At 43.3% G+C, this 23013-nt stretch overlaps 1 protein-coding gene across 1 annotated transcript in view; it reads right to left on the bottom strand.

Moving 5' to 3' along the window:
• Gpm6b (glycoprotein M6B) overlaps positions 1–18825 on the bottom strand; it is a 154175-nt gene extending 135350 nt beyond the window's left edge. Inside the window, exon 1 of the mRNA XM_038316279.1 lies at positions 18672–18825. Coding sequence (XP_038172207.1) covers positions 18672–18675 — 4 coding nt within the window. The 5' untranslated portion in view covers positions 18676–18825. The remainder of the gene's footprint in view (positions 1–18671) is intronic.
• Between the last annotated feature and the right edge of the window lie 4188 nt (positions 18826–23013).

Genomic DNA, 23013 nt, shown 5'->3' with positions numbered 1-23013 from the left:
AGCTGGAAAGTCAGGGCAACCTGATACTTAAACCAACCATTATGCTATTCATTAGCAGCTCTTAAAATAGAAAAAGGTGAAACCCATTACTTTGAATTAAGTGATGACTGGAAAATAATTGGTTTGAGTCAGTGGTCTACCCTATCTTTTCTATTGTTGCTAATTGTGTGAGTGTTGGTTTAAAATGTTAAATCGTACCTAAACAAAACATTTCGGGGTACAAAGGATTTGCGAGGCTCATTACGGTACAGTTTTGTATATGCTATCATGACTCGCAGTCCCCCTGTCCTGTCCTTTTTTTTTTTAAATCATAAAGAATGCTGTTACCGGGCGTGGTGGCACATGGCTATAAACTCAGCACTAGGGAGGCAGAAGCAGGAAGATCACCAAGGAGTTCAAGTCTAGCCTAGTCTACATAAGCTGCTGCTAGGCCACTCAGGGATATATAGGCAAACTCTGTCTCAAAAATAAACAAGCCGCAGTTCCATGTTCATAGTAAGAGTCCTGAGAGGATCAGGGGAATTAGCCTGAGTAGGCTGGCATTGTTACTAGTAGCGAATGATACCTGGGACTAGATCTGCTTCTGGGTGGAGTTTATCTGGAAAGATGCAGTTACTTCAGAATAAGCTTTTTTCTTCTTCCTTCCCGTCCCTCCCTTCTTCTTTCTTCTCTACCTCCCTCCCTCCCTCCCTCCCTCCCTCCCTCCCTCCCTCCCTCCCTCCCTCCCTCCCTCCCTCCCTTCCTTCCTTCCCATCCTCCTGCCCTCCCTCCCTCCCTTCCTTCCCATCCTTCTCCTGCCCGCCCTCCCTCCTTCCCTCCCTCCCTCCCTCCCTCCCTCCCTCCCTCCCTCCCTCCCTCCCTCCCTCCATCTTTCCCTCCCTCCCTTCCTTCCTTCCTTCCTTCCTTCCTTCCTTCCTTCCTTCCTTCCTTCCTTCCTTCCTTCCTTCCTTCCCATCCTCCTGCCCTCCCTCCCTTCCTTCCCATCCTTCTCCTGCCCGCCCTCCCTCCTTCCCTCCCTCCCTCCCTCCCTTCCTTCCCATCCTTCTCCTGCCCGCCCTCCCTCCTTCCCTCCCTCCCTCCCTCCTTCCTTCCTTCCTTCCTTCCTTCCTTCCTTCCCTCCATCTTTCCTCCCTCCCTCCCTCCCTCCCTCCTCCCTCCCTCCCTCTTTCCTTCCTTCCTTCCTTCCCTCCCTCCATCTTTCCCCCTCCCTCCTTCCCTCCCTCCCTCCTTCCTTCCTTCCTTCCTTTCCTCCTTCCATCATTCCTCTTTTTTTAAAAAAAAAGTTTTATAACAGTCCATACTGGCCTTGAACTGCCTAAGTAGCTGAGGATGAGCTTGAAATTCTGATCCTTCACTGCCAGGATTGCAGGTTTTCTACCAAGCCCATGTTTATGAGGTTCTGGACATCAAATCCAAAGTCTCATGCATGCGAAGTAAGAACTCTGCAGACAGAGCTACATCCCTAACCTGTTTTCTTTTTTTATTAAATATCTCATTTGCCATGTTAAAACTGAGGAAACTGTAGTTCTATTACAAAGAAGTAATTTTTCTGTGTCTACACAAACCCCTGACAGTTAAAATGGCAAAAAAACAAAAAGAAGCTAATTTTCACATATAAATTCAGACTTCAGTTTAACTTGCTTATTTATGTTCTTACTTAATAGTGCTATGGGCAGAAGTTAGGGTCTTGTGTGTGCTGAACGCATACTTCACCACTGAATCCCACCTGAGTCTATACTTCCATTTATTTATTTATCCATTTATTTATACAGTGCTGGGGAATGAACCCAGGACCTTATACATACTAGGCAAGTGCTCTAACATTAAGGAATACCCTTAGCCTAGATTCAATTTGATTTATTTCGCTATTTTAGTTTATCTATTTTTATTTTACAGTGCTGGAGATCGATTCCAAGGCCACTAGTACCCCTAGCATACGTTCTACCAGTGACACCCACAGCCTTTGACTTCAATTTTAAATTGTAAAATATTAATATTATGAAGCTATCCAATGGCAAACAGATTATAAGAGAAGTGAACCCTGAGAATGGATTCTTATGGCTACAGCCTTTTAAGGTGGCTGAAATCTAAAACACGAGTAGGTGTGTAAGTGAAGGACCAGAGATGAACATAGAAAGTATCCACAAGTTTGGTTTGGATCTTCACTGCCCATGAGACAGTAACAGCACCCTATTTTTAAAGAGGCAGGTGGACATTTGGGTTTCAGGCCAGTCTGACCTACACAGTAAGTTCCAGGACAGACAGGACTGTTGTTACACAAAGAAAGCCTGTCTCATCCCACTCCCAAATAATAAAAACAAAATAAAAATTTTTTTAAAAAATCATATTTCCAATGTTATCTTTTAGGAAAGTTACATTTGTGGCTCCTGTTGCCCTATAAATAAATAAATAAATAAATAAATAAATAAATAAATAAAAGTTTGAGGCCTTGTTGAAGAATACAAATATTTCTATGAAGTGATGGGTAGCAGCCACACACGTAATCTCATTTGACGGCTGACTAAGCTGCTTTCTGAAATAAATCAAGCCCGTGCTACAGGCCAACTGCTGGCCTCCTCTTCGCAGGGCACACAGTTATATAAAATATTCTGGGAGAAGTGTTCCATTAAATTACTTAGGGAAACTAGGTAATCTTGAATCGACCATGAAATTTTCATTTTTTCCACAAGTAACATTACTGAACTTTGAAGTAACACTTGAAAATGCTGAGATATAATGGAAAAATGCTTTTTTTTTTTTTTTTGCTTTCTCTTCCAAGTGGGAACTACCGAGTCTGCCACGCTGAGACTGCAGGCATGGCACGTGGCACCACTCCCAGCTTTTTAGCATTTGTTTGATTTTGGTTTTGCTTTTTTTGGAGACAGCAACATTCTATGTAACCTAGGTGGGCCCCATACTCACAGCGATCCTCCTGCCTCTGCTTCTCAAGTTAAACAAATTATGCATTATATGGAAGGCCATGTGTGGAGGTCAGAAGACAACTTCGTGGAGTTGGTTCTTCTCGTCTACCTTTAAGTGGGCTCTGCGGATTCAACTCAGGTTGCCAGGCTTGGGTGGCAAGCTCTTTTAGCCACTGAACCATCTTGCTGCCCCCAGGAGCTATTATTACTTAGATGTTTGATTATGCTGCTTTTTCTTTCATTTTTAATTGTTTTTATTGAGCTGTATATTTTTCTCCACTCCTCTCCCTTCCTTCCCCTCCCTTTTTACCCTCTCCCATGATCCCCATGCTCCCAGTTTACTCAGGAGATCTTCTCTCTTTTTACTTCCCATGTAGATTAGGGTCCTCTTTGGTGTCTAGGTTCTCTGGGATTGTGAAGTGTAGGCTTGTTTTTCTTTGCTTAATGTCTGAGTGACTACATATAATAATTGTCTTTCTGGGTCTGGGTTACCTCATTCAATATAACGTTTTTTAGATCCACCCATTTGCCCACAAATTTCAAATTTTAGAAAAAAAATGATTTTTTTTTTCTGCTGTGTAGTACTGCATTGTGTAAATGTACCACATTTTCCTTATCCATTCTTCAGTCGGGGGACATTTAGGTTGTTTCCAGGTTCTGGCTATGACAAACAATGTTGCTATGAGCATGGCTGAGCACATGTCCTTGTGGCATGATTGAGAATCCTTTGAGTATATACCCAAAAGTGGTATTGCTGAGTCTTGAGGTAGGTTGTTTTGTAATTTCCTGAGAAATCACCCTACTGATTTTCAAAGCAGCTGTACCAGCTTGCACTCCCACCAGCAATGGAGGAGTGTTCCCTTTACCCCACATCCTTTCCAGCATAAGATGTCATCAGTGTTTTTGATCTTGGCCATTCTGGCATGCTGCTTGGCCATGCTGCTTTTTCTAATTAATGTTATTTCCACAAAGAACTTAGAACTCCTGGTCATGCAGAGTGAGAATCCAAATCAGCTTTTCTACTGAAAAGAGAGCTCTGGTGGACAGTGGAGAATATCCTGCAACTACAGCTGCTTGTTTTACGATTTCTCCAGGAGCCTGTGAGTGTGGAGTCACTCTTTAAAAGCTAAAGTGTCATTTCCACATAATGACGGAATTCATCATCTTGTGATTAAGAGACCTTGTTTGAGACCCCAAAGGCTCTAAAGATGGGCCTCAACTCCCAGTTTTTATGCAAAATACAAGAAAGAGGGAAAGGATTTAGGTTGAATGTAGAAATTTTCCTTCTATTGAACATGGTGTACATCAAGGGAGACAATGAAATTTCTACATGGCTCCATTAAAAATAATTTCAAAGGCTGGGAGTAGTGGCACTGCCTTCAAACGCAGTACTCTGAAGGCCGAGGCAGGCATATCTCTGTGACTCTGAGGTCAGCCTGTTCTACCAAATGAGTTCCCTGTCTCAAAACAAAAACAAAAACAACATTCAAAGCTAGGCATGGTAGTACACATGTGTAATCCCAACATTTCGTGGTGAAGGCAGAAGATCAAGAGTTTAAGACTGGGGGTTGGAGAGATGTCTCAGTGGTTGGGAGCATTGGCTGCTCTTCCAGAGGACTCTAGTTCAATTCCCAGGACCCACACGATAGCTCCCTCACAACTGTCTATAACTCCAGTTCCACTGGTTCCAATTCCCTTACACAGGCATGCAGGCCAAACACCAATGTACATAAAAATAAAAATTCAAGGGGCTGGAGAGATGGCTTAGCGGTTAAGAGCATTGCCTGCTCTTCCAAAGGTCCTGAGTTCAATTCCCAGCAACCACATGGTAGCTCACAACCATCTGTAATGGGGTCTGGTGCCCTCTTCTGGCCTGCAGGCATACACACAGATAGAATACTGTATACGTAATAAATAAAAAAAAATAAATATTTTTTAAAAATTCAAAAGATAAAGAGTTCAAGACCAAACATAACTGTATATCAAGCTCCAGGGCTAAATGAGACTATCTCAAAAAACTAAAAACAACAAATAAAACCCTGAAGCAGAGAGACTGTCACATGGCTATCACATTACCAACAGGCTAGTATGTTGGGAACTCAGAATCAGCTTTCCCACACTGACACTTTATTCATTTAGTTGACCAAATTTGTCCATTATCTGGATTTTCTAAAGTTGCAAGAGTATGGAAGGGAAACATGACATTCCATGGAATTAGATTTGACTTTATTTGACTCACTTTTTAAGAAGCAACAAATATTATGAGGGACCTTCAGATCATCATAAGAGGATGTGAAATCATGTTGGGAGGTGGAATGGAGGTCAACGTACCCAAATGGGAAGACTCAAAATCACTGAACATGCGATCAGCACATTTACTGCGATCCCACTCAAAATCCTACTCAGGTATGTTTGTGGAACATGAAAAACTCGTTCTCGAGGCAACGACCAAGAATAGCTTGGTGAACAAAAGCTAAAAGAAGAAGCTTCTGTGAGATTGCCAGGCTTGTTTTAAATGGATATAATCAAGACTGTTTATATTAGCACAGAGACACACTCATACACACATATGTAATATATATGCATAATATAAAACCAACACAGAAGGATGAATTACACACTGTGGTTGGTTTCTGTACAGATTATATAAAATAGTACACTTCAGCCAAAAAAAAATCTTTATGTAGAAAAAGGACTAAAAGGCTGGGGGAGTGCTTGATGTGCAAACATTAGAACCTGAGTTCAAATCCCCAGCAGGCACATACCAAGCTGGCATGAGGTGGTGAGCTGGAGAGACAGCTCAGCTGTTAAGAGTACTTGCTGTTCTTACAGAGATCTTGGGATCAGTTACCTAAGTCCACTTGGCGGCTCCTTCTGTAACCCTAGTTCCAGGAGATACAACTAATTCCCTCTTCTGACTTCTGAGTGCACATACATACATCTAGGCACTCACACAGACACATAAAAGTAAATAAATCTTTTTTAAAAACTAGGCATGGTATAGACATCTGGAACTTTGATGCTGAGGTAAGGAGGGGTGGGACAGACATAAGAGGATTCCAGCCCAATTGCTTCCTCCAATAAAAACCAAACCAAATCAAAAACCAAGCTAAACTCAGGTGAGCTCCAAATTCATGAAATATCTTGTCTCATGGAATAAGTGATAGACGGCCCCTCTATCTCTGTGTGCTCATGCACACACATCTGCACACACACATGCAACTGAGATAGATAAAGACAGAAAAATTTCAAGTATACATTTGTAAAACCTTTTAAAAAACAACAGAGGAACAGAAAAACATTTTTCCTGACCTTAGGGACAAGACTGATTTTTAAGTAGGATGGAGATAAAAAAAAAAAAAAGCCCAGATTAAAAAGTAGTAAAAGGAAATATTGGTCACTGGGACTTTATGACAACTTGAAAAGTCAGTACAGTGTGACATGTTGGGCAAAGTTAAAGGTGGGTCATACACAGGAAAAACACACACTGACCACATCCTTCCTAAAGATTAGGACCCCAAACATAGACATACATGGATGATAAAACCCAAGTAGCCAAGAACCTAGCCCTTGCTTTCAACCTCTCTAGGGAAATTCAACATAAACATCATGAAATACCATTTCATACCTACAATAATTTAAAAACTAAATAATATAATTATACCAAAGCTGAAGACATCGAGAAGCTAAAATTTTCACATGTTCCTGGTGGGAGACTATCTGGGAGTCTTCACTTAGAAAGCCATGATGAGCCGGGCGGTGGTGGCGCACGCCTTTAATCCCAGCACTCGGGAGGCAGAGGCAGGCGGATCTCTGTGAGTTCGAGGCCAGCCTGGTCTACAAGAGCTAGTTCCAGGACAGGCTCTAAAAAAGCTGCAGAGAAACCCTGTCTCGAAAAACCAAAAAAAAAAAAAAAAGAAAAGAAAGAAAGCCATGATGACATGATAAAATTAGGGACAATAAAGTAGCCATTGTGCTTGACCTTCATTGTGGTCAAGAAGACAAAACTCCTCAGTGAGGGGAGGCAGGCAGGTTATAGATGTGTATGTCCAAATAACACACGAAGAAGTCATTTGTCAAAGATAATTCTGTATCTATCTGTGGACTTTTAGGATGAAAATCAGAAATCATCACAGCTCTTCGACCGCTTCCCAGCCTTGTACTCTATTACCGTCAGTTTCTGAGGAATTATGGTTATAATTCAGACACATCCTGCAACTTCATCTTATTCAGGAAACTCATTGGAGAGAGGCCCTGGCATCTATTACAGCCTTATATCCTGAAGCCAGAAAGCATCCATATTGATCATTTCCTGAATGATCTAACCTAGCAGTGACAGCTTCCTCTCTGTGCGTAGCTCCTCAGCTTGCGCTTTCCCTCTGAGAAGGGCACATGGGGATATATTCTTTCCCTAATCTCTTCAGAGCTATCGTGTTTTCCCATGCAAACAGCCCATCTCTCTTCAAGTATTGTTCCAAGATCTCTCATGGCTGTCGTGATGGGGTTTTTCACCTAAAATAGGGGGTACGAATCCATGCTTTATACCTTTTTCTACTAAATTTCTATAGACCAAGGCTTTTCATAATTGCTCCTAACCATAGGATTTAGAAGGATGCCTGTCTTACTGATAGAAAACATTTCTGGGTTTGAAAATAATGTTGTGAACGTTGAACAAAAGTTCAGCATTTATACTTTATTATTCAATTGATATAAAATGTAAAACCAAGGAAAAGTATACTGCTGTAGATTAGTCATTACCCTTGGTGGGGAAGACAGAAAGAGCCCTTGAGAGAACCTTCTGAGGGGCTCCTAATAATTTTCTTCTTCCTCCTCCTCTTCTTCTTTGTTCTTCTCCTTCCTCTTCCCTCTCCTCCTTCTCCTCCTTTTCTCCCAGCTCCTCTACCTCCTTCCCTTCATCATCCCCTCCTCTGTCTTGAGATAAGGTTTCACTATGTAGCCCTGGCTGTCCTGGAACTCACCATGCAGACCAGGCTGGCCTCCAACTCACAGAGATCCTCTTGCCTCTACCTCTAAAGAAAGAACTGAAATTTAAAAGTACATGACCATGCCTGACATTTCTTTTTTCAGTGATGGGGATAGAACCCATGGCTGGGCAAGCACTCAACCACTGAGATATATAAGCCCCACCCCATGTTCTGCACTTGGAAAAACATATCAAACTCGTAGGCTTATTATGATCTACTTACTTTTTTGTGGCTATCTCGTGGCAACAAATTTCAAATGGGTTTGTAATATCGATGCCTCTTTCAAAACAGTGTTTATGACAAAACCTCATTATGTAATAGGGCTCCAAAGAGTTGTCAGTACTCCAGTACAGCAGCTTTGCAAAATGGCCGTAATTCACACATACTGGAGCTTCAGGCCCTTAGTGTTCTAGATTCTATTTTCCTCACCACAGAATTGGTCAGAGCAAGTCAAGGGAGAAAATAAAGGAGGCAATATGAAATAAGGGGCTGCATCAAATCAAGTTATCTGAAGTGGTTGCATTACTTTGCTAATTATCCCCCCACTCTTTGCTGACTGTGTGAAGGAACAGATGTCTGAATTCAAGCTCCAATTTGAAAGCCCACCATTGAAACAGCCTTTTCAGGGAAAGGTTATCAAAGCCCCACTTCTCCACCTAAAACAGTAACCTGCTGCACATAAATAATAATTTTAAAAGAAGAACAGAATTCCTAAGCTCCTTCCAATCTTCACTTCTGATGTGCCTTCTGTATTTTTTTTTTTTTTTGGCCGTCTTTTGCAACTGAGATCAGATCTCTGGGGAAACAATGACGTACAGCCTCCACGTGGTGGGTTAAGACTGGAGGGTAGGAAGGAAGATCCAAGGGCTATAGGAGAAGGATCTCCAAGCAACGAGGGGGAAGCCAGTCTTGTATCCAGCTCTTTTACTTGGGAAACATAATGAAGACACAACTATGCACTCTAAGGACAGCCCGTAGGAAGGCAGCCTTAAAGCCTTAAGCTGGCTAGATTTGATTCTAGCTAAGGGGATGAAGTCTAAATTTGGAAAGGCCATTGTGCTAAAGTAAGGACGTGATTAGCTCCTTCATGTCTTCTCACTTGCTGGAAACGAGGATAATGTCAACAACAACTTTAGTAAGCAAAACCAACTTCAGAGATGAGAGTCTTGTGAGTGAGAAGTTGCACTATGCGTTAGACAAAGTATCCAAGGTAAAAACAGACACCCTGCTTCAGGAGATGGGGAGGGCAGGGCATCGCAAGATTGAGATGGTTTCTAGTACCATTTTACTTCAAGGAAGGCACGGATCACGTGGTATGCCACGCTTCCCCCATTACAGTAGAATCCTTTCTGGTAATGCTAGAAAAAGATGAGAACAAAACCCAACTTTCTTAATCTGTGGTGGGGGGAAGCAAGAAGCAAGCATTCCCCCTGGAAAGAAGGGACCTTTTTAACCAGAGATGCCAGATTTGCAGATATTCTCACCAAGTCCTCAGTGAGGTCATGATTCTGATTTTTTTTTGATATTGTGATGCACAAAGGTTTTCAGTAGCCACCTCCTTTTTTGATTCAAGATATCATGTAGCTCAGGCTGCTCTCAAACTTTTTATGTAGCCAAGGATGACTTTGAACTTCTGATCTTCCTGCCTCTACCTCCCAAGTGCTAGGATTATATGCAGGTGCCATCGTCATAAGGTACTGAGGATTGAACCTAGGGCTTTCTGCACTCAAGAAATACACTCTACCAACTGAGTTACATCTCCACTCCCCTCTTACTCTTAAACCATTATCAGTATGGCCCCATCCCCAGCCCCTATTCCATCAAGGTTATCTGACATCTGGGGACATTTGGTTGGTATGAATAGGGGAATGTCACAGCATATGGTGAATAGAGGTCAGGAATGCTGCTAAGCATTCTGCAATGCACCAGTAGGAATGGGGCACAAGAGGCATATGTGAATATGATCAAATCACATATCTGCATATAAAAATGTCCTGATGACCCAGCACTCGGGAGGCAGAGGCAGGCGGATCTCCGTGAGTTCGAGACCAGCCTGGTCTACAGAGCTAGTTCCAGGACAGGCTCCAAAGCCACAGAGAAACCCTGTCTCCAAAAACCAAAAAAAAAAAAAATGTGCTGATGAAGCCCATTATTACATATAATTAACATATGCCAATTTTTAAAAACTGGAAAAGACAAAAAAGCAACGAAGAAGAGACAGGGAGATACATCCTAGGTAGCTAAGCCCATAGAGTTTCTGTGGCATTAGTGTACCAAGCAAGAGAGGGCATGGGAGCTCCTCATGTTTTCTCCCATACTTTACCCAATGCACTTCTTCAGATGCATGCTCTATGAAATCCTTTATGATAAATCAGCAGACATGTTTAAAAGTAACAATAACCAAATAACTAGACAAGAATGGTATTCTATTTCAATCCCAAGCCATGGAGGAGTCACAGCAAAGTTAGTTACTCCTTATCGCTTTTCATCCCAGCAGCTCACACTTCGTTCTGCACCCTTGAAAGGGAGGAGATAATAGATTTGCAAGATTCTCTGCGCCCATTTATAATAAGCAAAAATGTGTCGCTCCCATCTGGCTCTCTGTCAGCCCAACAAACCTTTTCTCCTTGTTTGAATCTTTTTATGTTTATTTATCATGTTTGTATGTGCATGAGTACACTATGCTGCGTGTGGAGAGGTCAGATGAACTTGAGGTAGTCCATCCTCAAACTTCCAACATGTTGGTCCCGGAGAGGAAACTCAGACGGCCAGGCTTGGTGGCAAGTGCCTTCATCTGCTGAGTCATCTCGCCTCAAATCTTGCTTTCTATTCTTCCCCACACCTACTCCTTGTTATGTCTAGTTACTTTAGGATATCACTGATAAGCCTTGCTCACTCCTACCTCTCCTGCATGGGTAGCTCCATCCTTCCCATCATTCCTCTCAGCACACCTTCAGTGCAAGCTTCCCCTAGAACCTTCAGAGAAGAAACAGGATCTCAGTCTTTTCAAAACACTGTCTACGAGGCCAGCCTGGTCTACAAGAGCTAGGTCCAGGACAGGCTCTAAAAAAGCTGCAGAGAAACCCTGTCTCGAAAAACCAAAAAAAAAAAAAAAAAAAAAAAAAAAAAAAAAAAAAAAAAAAAAAAAAAAAAAAAAAAAACCACTGTCTATGCTTTTACTTGGAATTTTGCAACCAGATAAGAAGAAATCTCTTCCTCTATTGTTGGTGGTGGTTTTTCTAGTTTTGCTTTGGGGGATACTGCAGGGTGGAATCCAGCGCCTTATTCATGCTAGGTAAGCCCTCTCCCATTGACCTATTTCCCAAGCTACCACCTCTAGGTGTGTGTGTATGTATGTGAAGGACAGAGGAAACCATGGTATTATTCTTCAGATACTCAGTACTATCCATTTTGTTTTTTGAGACAGTGATTTGGCTAGGCTGGTTGGCCAGAGAAGCCCAGGAACCTACCTGTTTCTACCTTCCCAGCCTTGGGATCACGCCCAGCTTTTTGACATGGGTTCTGCAGATTGAACTCGGGTCCTTATGCGTGCAAGGCAAACACTTTATTGATTGAGCTATCTCTCCATTCCCTTTCCTAATTAAAATAATAACTTTATTTTGAGACCAGATCTCAATAAGTTGGCCTGGCTGGCCTTAAACTGCCTATGTAGCCCAGATGGTCCTTCAATTTGCCACCTTCCTGCCTCTGCCTCCATTTGCCAAGTAGCCGGAATTACAGAGTTGCATCGCCACGTCCAGTTTTAATAGTCATCTTTTTAGTCCCTTTGGGAGACTGCCATTTTTCCTCAGCTGTCACTTGCCTGCTTAAAATCCCTTTACAGTTCTCGGCTAAAAGAGTAATGATTGATTGCTTCCCAAGCACGACACTAAATAGTCTGGCCTCAGCTCAGCTCTCCCCAATCCCCTACTTCTGACCATTCTTATTTCCTTAAGGTACCCACAAAACAGCCTCTGTCCTGGCTCCTACCTTTCCTTATCTGCTCACAGGCTCTGAATGTTCTGTCTCAGACACCTTAAATATTCATTTTCTTTTTTCCTACAGGCCCTTGACCTTCAGCTTTTGTAAACAGCTGGGTATAGGAGGACAGAGTCTGTGTTTCAAGATACAGCACAAGGCCTTGGGGCACCTGAGCAGACCTCCCCCATTCCTTTAATAGTCTCCCAGTCAGGCTATGGTACTAACAGGAAGGCAGAGGCTTACAGTTCATTCTGTACATGTTTATTGCAGGGCACTGTGGTACATGCTGATTTAACCCCAACATTGTTGAGAATGGATAAATGAAACTTTCGGTGCCTTTTTATTCTCAAGGCAATGAGAATGTTTTCACTGAAACAAAGTGTTTCTTCTCTAGCTTTCCTGAACTTCAAAAATTTGACAAGAAGAAATGATTTTTCACCAGAGGGAGGAAAATCTAACATCACAATAGGAAAAGCTAAGGGTAAAAAAAGTAACAATAGCAACAACAACAACAGCGGAGGAACATTCAAACTGCTGTGTAAATTGTTTTTGCGTCTGGGCATGTCTGAAGTAATGGAATTACTATGAAGGCATTTTCCAGTGCTAAAATTCTGTGATTCCATGAAATACTGTGATACAAATATTAATTTTACCAAACTATGATGTTATTTGTGCTATTTAATAGTGTATGGTTTATCATAGTTTTTAATGATTTTTGAATACTTTAAAATTCATATATTTTTATTACAGGCATACCTTAATAAGATGAATCGTATATGATAAACTTATATTTTTTTCCAACAAATATACCTGGAGCTTCTATAATATGCTAATCATCCAAATTAACACTGAGCATCAACAATGCATAGAATAACCTCTGCCTTTGGAACAGTTGGTGTTTTGAATAAGGGAGGCATATTATTAAAATAAATATACCAATATGTGAGACCATGATCACCAGTACAATTGTGTTACAATTATCCAAATGACTATGGCCCCAAAATACAATAGAAATGCTCTTACCAATATCATTCACCCTACATACCCCCACTCACTTCATTGCCTTGTATGATGGTTAATATTGTCATGTAGACAAGACCTTGACTCACCTAGAAGGCATGCCTTCCTGGACATAACTGTATGATATTAGGATTAGGATAGTCTCTATGCATATCCGTGAAGAAATAGCTAGATTAAGTTGAGGTGGGAAGATCCACCTTACCTGTGAGTTCATCATTCTATATATAAAAAGGAAAAGTGAGCTGAGTACCAGCATCCCACATTCTGCCTCCTATGGCTGGAATGTGATCAGCAGCTTCAAGCTCCTATTGCCATGGGTTCTTTACCATATGGACTGTACCATCAAACTGTGAGCCAAATAAACCCTTTCTCAAATTGCTTTTGTTAGGGCATTTTTATCATAGCATCAAGACAAGGTAACTAAAATACCTTGCATACTCTTTTCTTTTTCTAAACCATACTTACTACTGTCCACAAAACTGGGCTTCTAGAATCTTCTCCAGAGTATAAGTATTCTTTCTCTCATCAGTGTGTGTACTTAGGAAGTCTTTTGTCTTTGTCCCAAAAGGTAGTCATAACAGTTATGTTTGTTATCATAATGATGCAAATTAATTCAATATTGCATAAACAAATGAAATATAAGTCCCAAAAGGAAGTTTTCTTTCTTTTCAAAGCTGATCCATTGCTTTGCAAAGTCTTGTCCAAAATGAGTCACTTGGAAAGTAGTTGCCAGAATAATTAATGGCAAGAAACTGTTTAGGTTTTATTGGAAGTGGGGTGGATAATGTCAAAGGATTCTGCACACAAACTGGATTTGAGCGACTTTAGGTCTCATTTTACTTTAAAAGTATCCCAAACTCGCCATTAGAAGCCAATGATTCATGTATGGAAAACTTTAAGGAACCCCAAGCCTCATCAGGATGTCTTGGTCAAAGAAAGGCCTTGACTCTCCAACAAAACCTCAGCAGATTAATGTTTAAAGATAACTAAAACATTTAGAACACAGAAACTCCCTTTATAGGATTTACCACTTTGGCATTTTCAATAAAGCATCCTACTGCTTGATCCCGGATGTCACTATCCTCTAAAAAGCCCCCGGGGAGGCCAAGCGGTTTGGCCAACAGCTGTTGCTAGAGCAAAAATATAGTAAAGAATCAATTGCTTCTTGTTTGTCACAAACAGTCCTCAGTGGACTTGGTCTGAGGTTTACTCAGAATTTCAGCCTGTTTTGAAAAGAGCCTCACTGAGGCCCCGGGTGGGCTCCTTACGAGACATTTGGTTTCAGAAGGCTGCCTAGCACATGCTGGGACCATATCCTGCCCAGTTATGCATCAGGACACCACTCTTTTGTCTCCAATTGCATCTGAAATCCTGAGCCAACTTCCAGAACTAAATGTTGTATGGTGGGGTCTTCAGGGTACAGCTTCCTTTTGAGGCACAGCCTGGCTGTGGGGGGTCAGGAAAAGCTCTGTAGAGACAAGAGGGAAGACACCAAAGCTGGAAGTGTTGAAGAAGGCACCCTTAGGGTTCCCTCCATCCATCGCCTTGGAGAACAGCCACCATCCTGTAGGCGGGCACATGGAAGATGCCAGCATAAAACTCAACTACAAATGAGGTCTGGCTGCTGCCTTGACAAGCAAACAGTGTTTAAACAATTAGGGAGCTGTTTGCTCCTGTTTTTCAAGCATAACATTACTCTCTCATGTCTGTCCCCTAAATTACATACTTGTAGATTTGTAAGGATTTAAGGAAGTCATTTTATAGATTTTTTTTCCTAGTAAACTGAGGTTGAAGAGGTGAGAATGATGTATCTTAATCATACAGTACTGAGGGTAAGCTGAGGCATGGACCAGGTCCCTGACTGTCCCAGGCTTTTTTTTTTTTCTATTTTCTAGGTTAAGGCCACCAGCAGCAGAAGCAGTTGTGCTAGTGTGACTTTTAGAAATGTCACCAAGGCTGTTCCCAGGCTGGTTGAGTCAGGGCACTTTCCTTTCACCAGGATCTCCAGATGGTTTGTGATATGCCATTATTAAATTTTTTAAAAATGTGAGAGAGAGAGAGAGAGAGAGAGAGAGAGAGAGAGAGAGAGAGAGAGAGAGAGAGAGAGAGAGAGATGCATGTGAAAGCCAGAAGACAACTTTCCAGAGTGGATTGTCTGCTTCCATCTTGTTGAGGCAACATCTTACTCGTTTCTGCCTTGCTATGTATTCTAGTCTAGCTGGTTCTCGAGCTTCCGGGCAATTCTCCTCTTTCCACCTCTCATCTCAAGGCAGAAGTTCTGGGATTTACAGATGGACACCACCAAATCCAGTTTGTTTGTTTTTTTTTAATGTGGGGTCTAGGGATTAAACTTAGGTTGTTAGACTTGTATGGCAATCTCTTTTATCAGCCCAGCAGAGCCGTCTCAGTGAGGGCTTGGAGTCTTGGATTTTCTTGTAAATTTTATCTACTGTTTGTGTGTGTGTGTGTGTGCGCGCGCGCGTGTGGCATGCGGCATTTGCTTATCACAATGAGCACATACAGGTCAGAGGACAGCTTGTGGGACTCAGTGCTCTCCATCAGCTTATGCTGGCCAGCTCCATTTACTAGGTTCCGAGGTTACAACTGTGAGCTACCGTGTATAACTTAATATTTTTAAAGTAATAGTGAAATGATTTCATTTCACAATCATAAAAATTTCCTGCCAACTGGGTGCGGAGGTCTTTGGGCCCAGCTATTCGAGAAGCAGAGACAGGAGGATCACTTGAACCCATGAGTTTGAAAACAGCCCAGGAAAGATGACGAGAGCGCCTGTCTTACACTAAAACACATTCCCTTATAGTAAAGTGGGTCAAATAATTATTTCCATTCATGTTTTGTGACATCAGATCTCTTCACATACTAAAATAATGTCAGCATTTCTCTCTAGATATATGAGCCATGTTCCACAAAAGTCTTCTGAGAATTTATTACATTGAACTTTGTTTAATTACTATGTCTTCAAGCCAATGAGAGGAAAAACAACGTCAACATCTTGTTGGCCAAATGGGTTTCCATCAGATACAATAGAATAAAACTGGTAGGGAGAAGAGACTTGGGGCATGTGGAACCACCCCTTCAGTGGGAGAAAGAACTGGTCTCCGCACACTTATTCAGGTGGTGTCTTCTATCTATACAACACGCCAACTCTTCTCACTGTGCCCAATAACCCAAGTCAATGCATAGTCCAATACAGTTCAAACACTAATTGGTTCATTTCATTTACATGAAACACCGGGAAGAACTAAATCCATAGAGATGGAAAGTAGGTTAGTGGTTGCTAGCGTTGGAGGGAGGGGAGAATGAGGAGTAATTGCTAATGGGCACAGGTTTGTTGAGGGGGTGAAAATAGGGGTAATAGTTACCCAACTCTGTATCAAAGCCTGCAAGTTTGTATGCTTAAAATGTGTGAATTGCATGTGAACAGTGGCTAAAACAGATCAGAAACAAAGATCAATTGACTGGGCAATAAAAACTCATTTTCTTTGAAGATGGAATCGTATATCTGGCCACTGTTCTTTATCTTGCTTTTTTTCTTTAAAAGTTTTTAAAAAAATACCTTAAATGCAAACCCAAAGGGGCATTTATCTTTACAAATTTCATTTATTTTCTAAGTGAAGTAACTGATACCAGGTTAAGAAGTGACGTGTTTATAAGAATCAACGGAATGGGCCAATGGTCAGCAATTCCCCAGCACTAACTGATTTGAAACAGGGCATTCACAAGGGTACATTCAGTAATGAACAACATCTGGAAAAAGAAAGCCAGTTAAACGGCCTTGTAGTGTATTTATTTACTGGGAACATAAAGGAAGTCAGTATGTTTCCTTTCTGGCATGAAGGGGGCTTGCTTTTTCATGTAAACTACAAAACTAAAACCAAGGCTACTGCCAGAAGCAATGAAGTATGCGCAAATCACCATAAATTGGCAACTGCAGTGTAGAACCAATAATTGTCCAAGACACAAAGTGCTTCCTTGAGAGCAGGGTTTTGGCCGGGATATTTGTTTCAGGAGAACTGCAGCGCCCTTCCACGCCCACTTAAAAACAAAGCCCCCCCCCCCCCCAGTAAAGACCAGAGTACTTCAAACAGTGCTGTGCAGAAGGCTAGCGTGCTCGGCCCGTGCTCAAATTCAACTTCTGAATCTCAGTGTCTGGAGATCAAACACCACAAGAACTTCCTTTCGGCAAAACTTGTGCTTTCCTCTCTCCATCCAGCAGGTCTGGGAAACTGCAACGGTCTCGGACAGTAGTCATTGCTAAAGCAGCTCCAAGCTGCCCCATAGTCCTCTGCTGACTTTTGGGTAGGAACCTCGTTTAAAAGGGAGGACTGAGTTGTTGGTTACTGTTCACATGAGGACATTGAAAGAAGTCAGAACCAGAGCTACATGCCACTCAGTTCTACTCTTTCTAGAAGAATCTGATCCTAGCTTTCATCTAACTTTTTGGAATGAAATTTTTTTCTTTCATATTTTGATCATTGTATATTTTAAAATTGTTTAAATATAAAGTTATTTCAGGTTTCTTTTTAAATGGAAACTGATGTGTCCTCCGTTCTATCTCGTCCCCAAAATATAATCAGTTAAAAAAAAAAAAAGATCGCTGCCCCTCCCCCACACGCTTAGAGGAGGGAGTGTAGTGGCAAGAGCTAGGGGCTTGCTTGTGACGCCCAAGCCCTGGCTCTTAACCTTCGGTGGTTAAACCCCACTGCTTTTCACATTAGGAACGTTTCCGAGGGTCCCTTCTAAGTCCTCGTGGCGCTGTGGCTGGAGCTGTCATTACAGAACGCTAATGAAGCACAGAGAAACCCCTTTCTCAGACGAAACCCTGAGAGCCGCGGCACCAGGCTTATTTCCAAGGAGCTCTGGAGTTTTCCTCCCCATGGTGCCCGTTTTAAGGACGTGTTGCTGACGGCAGCATTTCGGGGTGTTAAGAAGTGACAGAAGGGATTCTCCCGCCGCCTAACACCCACCTCCTGGCAGGTGAAAGATTTTCACGTCTCCGAACAGAGTCTTTCACTGTTGGTAGTAGTCATTTCCCAATTGCACTGGAACCCTCTTCTCACCGGCTCCACCTGCTCAGGGGTTCTGCTTAGGCAGTTGGAACCAGGGACAAAGAGAGACTCGTGGTGTGTCCCATCCTGTCCCCTCCCATTCCCTCCCACTTCGCTAGTTTCAAAGGTCTGGGTTCCGAGAAAGGAGCTTTCTTGGAAGATCCCGGCGTTAGGGGGTACGACATGTTTCCTTGGGCTTCAGAAGAATTGAAGGACCGCAGGGCGACACAAGACTGGACTCAGGGCTGGGAGCTCGGTGACAAGGAGATCGTCCCAGGGAATGGGCAAGAAGCCACTCTCTACCAACCCCTTGAAATAAAACAGGAGCCCGCGGTCCGGGACATGCTGCCCGACCCACCACACACACCCCCGCCACCCCTCGCGGGGCCCAGTTCTCTAGCTCCCGCGCTTGGCATGCGCCAGCGTACAGTGTGGGTGCAGCTGGAGTGGGGACGATCCCGTGGATGGGGCAGGGAGGAGCACCTGGGTATTGCGGACACCTGCGCCGTGCCCCTCCCACCTTCGTCCTCCGTTCCCCTCCCGCACCGGTCTGAACCGGATGACCCAGGTGGCTCAGGTAGCGCCACCTGAGCTGGGGGGGTAGGGCGGGGCGCGCCCCTCTTCGAGGCAGAGACGCGAGCCTGTGGCCGTGGTGGTGGCCGTGGAGGTGGCATGGGGCCAGCGCGATCACTTACCCATGGTTGGAGACTGGCGGGAGGGGTGCGGGCTCCGGGCTATTGGGCTCCCCGGGGACGCACGAGAGCCGGTGGCACAAGTTTGCAGGTCTGGCGGGCACGTGCGCGGGGCCGGGCTCCGGGGTGGCTGCGCTGGGCTAAGCTGGGCTGGCCGCTTGGCTCTTCTCTCCTGGCCGGGGTGGGAGCGCGGCGCAGCTCCGCCTGCACTGGGGGCCGGCCGTGCAGAGAGGGGCCCTGACGTCAGCGCCGGGGGCTTTGTGTGCCCGGAGCAAGGGCCAGGCTGGGGGCAGTGGCCGCGCCCGCGCTGTTGCCAAGCCAGCAGCTTTCACCGCGACCCTGGAGCGGGGGGCATGGAAACTGGAAAAGCAAGGAAGGGGGGGGGGATATGCAGAAAGAGGGGAACGGGATTCTAGTATCTTGGGGGCGTGAATCTTGGTTCCGGATGAAAACTAGTACAGTTAAAGGGGCGCGGGGGGGGGGGTCTTGAGGTCTTAGCCACCACCCGTTGTACAGATAAAGAAACTGAGGATGGGAACACTGCTCAGAGGATACCCTTGCGCAGAGCTGCTTCGACCCACACTCCTGACATTTTTTGTACCACTAACAAGCTGCAGGTGGTGACTTAATCAATTGGGCCTCAATCCTAGTGACATTTTAGAATCACCTATTTCATCAGGGCATCTGTGGGAGGGTTCCAAGTTTAGGGCTCCCACACCACTCCGGGAGATTCATCGTGTTCGTACAAGACCTCACACGAACCACCGACTGGAGCTACCTGTGGGTAACAAGTGACTTAGAAAAGCTCAGATGACAATTGTTTGTTAGTCTTGGGTGGAATCAGATTTAGACATGCCCATAGTTAGCTGTCTAGATCCCTGGAAGCCCACCGTGGTAGGCTCTTGCAGACCACAGATTTGTGCCAGCCAAAGGAGGTTCCAGCTGTTCAGGCCTTGCGCTGAATCTTTAGGCGAATTAATGGTTTAACAGTGTCGGGCATTTAAATTCTTCCTGCTTCCTTAGAAAGAGAAGAATCTTCCTGTCAACAGAAGTATTCGAAAAGCCCCAAGATCCAGGCAGTTCCTGAGGCCGCTATTCGCTGGGAATATTTTATGTTGTGTTCCTTTATGGTTTTGGAAGTACAGTGTGATACCTGAACAGAGGGTTACATAAACAGTAACACTAGATAGTGCATTTAAGGGACATTTAAGCCAGAAGAGAGAGGCTTTGGGATTGAGAAAGGGAGGAGGAAGCAAACATTTCATCTATTGAAATTTATTGGATTAGGAAAGATTTGATCAAGGCAGAGCTCTAGAAAGCCTAATAATATTTTACATAAAAGGACAGAGATTTGTGCTAGGCGGATCACTGGCTCATTTTCTTCACAATCCCACGGGAACAATCATTCCTACTCTGTCTTCGTGCGGTAATAAAGCGGCAGGGATCTCACAGGTTTCAGTTTTCTATTACCTGAGCAATCCCTTCGCGTGAGTGCTGAGTGCACCCTTGGGCAGGAATTCGACCAACCACAGCTGACTCCTGAGGCGGCCTGTGAAGGACAGGAAGTCAAGGTGGTCTGGGTGAATACAAGAGGAATCCATGTCAAGTCCTGGTTTTCGGAAGAGCCCTTTAGTTGGTTCCTACATTTCAACAGACTCCTAGGAAATAGCAAAAACACCGGAACAGGCCTTGGGCATTCCCAATCAGAAGTAGCATGCTTATTGCTTCCATGATCTACTTGAGGACCAAGAACTGGAAAGTTTGTACACTGAGGTGATAGTCAACCCTTTGGTCTGTTGGTTCATTGCTTAGACATATTGGACTTTTTTTTAAACCACAGAAAAGAAAGAACAGCTGTCTAAATATTGGTGGGAGTCACAATGGGATGCTATGATTTAAAAGGGAAGTCACATTTTAATAGAAACTTGCCCTCACTTTGCAACTGTCGTGGATTAATTTCACTAAGCAATTGACCCCAAAAGTCTAAGAAAATCTTGGGAAACCAGAGTGCAGAAGGTGGACTAACCAACATGTTTGAATTTCCTAGTAAATGCTCTCTTAAAATAAAACTAATGCTTTCATGTTAAGTAACCAAAGCCTTTACAAATTAAAGCAAAATACACTGCAGGTGGGTGAATAAATTGGGCAAGGCTTTCTGGAAAGCCCCTTGGCATTGTGTATCAGAGACTTAAAAATATTTATTGTCCCTGACCTACTAAGTCCCCTTCTGAGACTCTCCTCAGTAAATAATGACGGTTAAAGTTAAAATGAATGCAAAAGGATGTTTATCAGATAGGGAGATAAAAAGACAAATAAAATAACAAAATAAAAACAGGAACGCAATCATTGCTCAACTATCAAGAAGTAGCTACAGAAAATTTTTTGCTGAGTTAGCTCAACCAAAAGGGGATTTGTGACCCTACCCTCAGCAGTCTCTCCTGCTCTCCTTCCCCCAGAGACATTTAGCCATCTCTGGAGAATTTTGACCATTACAAACAGGTAGGAGGGCCCATCCCTGTCCTCTACCATGGTACTGTTAGAGAAGTTTCCAGACTGTGGGACTACTGGTCTGGGCTACAGGAGGTAAGTGAAACCCCTTCCCAGGGGTTTATCCTAGGGTCCTCTTTTAGAATTGCTATCCAGTTGGGCTAAGGCTTAGAGAATGGGATAAATGGTCACATCCTGTGGCTGGGTCTTACAGAGTTCAAGGTTAGAAGTGAGAGGGACTAGGGCATACGAAAATGAGCAGCAGCCTGGGGGCTCTGGATTTCAAAGCTGACTAAAAACAGATCCTGCCTTTCAAACATAGGTCACCTCATGCTGCTCCTGTGAGTCATAGCAATTGACAAGCATTTTTTTTTTAAATGTGGCTTGTATTGAGCATCTCAATCGGGCAGTTTGGGCCATGTCTGTCTCCAGGGCTCTAGGGTCTTTCATGTGATATTCCATATATTTCTACCATGGCCAAATTTCCCACATGTGTGAGTTCAGATCCCTGTTCACAGCAGGTACATCAGGACCTGGCAATAAATGCCCATGACCATGGCTAACCTGATGGAGGTTACAGCTAATCGGACAGCGGCTCCTTGTATCTGCAGATACAATTTTAAAATGAACCATTCATACAGCTCCAAAAGTATTTAACCTGTTCTAGTTTCATTTTTGTTGTTATGATAAAATATAATGGCAGAAAGCAAGTTACGGAAGAAAAAAAATGACTTGGTTTACAGTTTCAGGTGACAATCCATCACTGTAGGGAAGTCAGGGCAGAAACGTAAAATATTTCATCACAGTCACGAGCAGAGAGGAAAGAAATGAGTTCTTGCTTTCTCACTCTCGGCTAACTGTTTTTTTTTTTTTTTCAAAACAGGGTTTCTCTATGTAACAGCTCTGGCTGTTCTGGAATTAGCTTTGTAGACCAGGCTGGCCTCAAACTGAGAGATCCACCTGCCTCTACTTCCCAAGTGCCAGAATTAAAGGCGTATACCACCACTGCCTGGCTACTTTCTCCTCTTTTGTGCTGTTCAGGATCCCCTGTCTAAGGAATGGTGCCACCCACAATGGGCTAGGTCTTCTGACATTATTTAATAACCAAGACAATCCTCCAGAGAGATTCTCCCCGGACAATCTGATCTAGATAATTCCCCGTTAAGACTCTTTTCTCTGATATTCTAAGTTGTGTCAAGTTAGCAGTTCAAATTAATCAGTAAAATTATCTCTTACTCTTTCTATACATTCCTATGGCCTAGAAAACAAATGAATTTGCTATGTTGATACAAACCAAACAAACCAAAATGACAACAAAAACCACAACTGTCACCTCAAAGGAGATAAACCAGTTTATTCTGGAACAAAATACGAGTTATCCTGGTCAGGGGACACAGATTCAGATGACCTCAAACACCCCAGTTTCATTTTTACAGTTAAAACAAATCATAAGATACTTTAAAAAATAAGACAGTTCATTTTTATTACATTTTGAGTGTATGTGTGCACGTGCACACATGCTATGGTGTGCCAGTAGCAGCAGAACTTGCAGGAGTCGTTCTCTCCTTCCACCGTATAGATCCTGGGGAATAGAGTCGGGGTGTCTGGCTTGGCAGCAAGTACCTTTCCGCAATGAACCACCTCACTGGTATCAAGATACTTTTAAAATACAGTAGTGGGAACATCAGGCAGTCTGGTTACTATAGCGAAATGGGGGAAAAATCTCTGCTACAGGTCTCGTGTTATCTGATGACTTTTTTAGCTGATGAAAGCGAGAGGTCTGTTTGCACGTTCCAAAAGGATTGTTACCTGCAGTTGCAAGGATGTTAGCTCAAGCATAGGCTATTAAGGGGCCTAA

This window comes from Arvicola amphibius, chromosome X, assembly GCF_903992535.2.
Source record: "Arvicola amphibius chromosome X, mArvAmp1.2, whole genome shotgun sequence".
NCBI classification, from domain to species: Eukaryota; Metazoa; Chordata; class Mammalia; order Rodentia; family Cricetidae; genus Arvicola; species Arvicola amphibius.
This window is presented reverse-complemented; position numbering and strand designations above follow the sequence as displayed.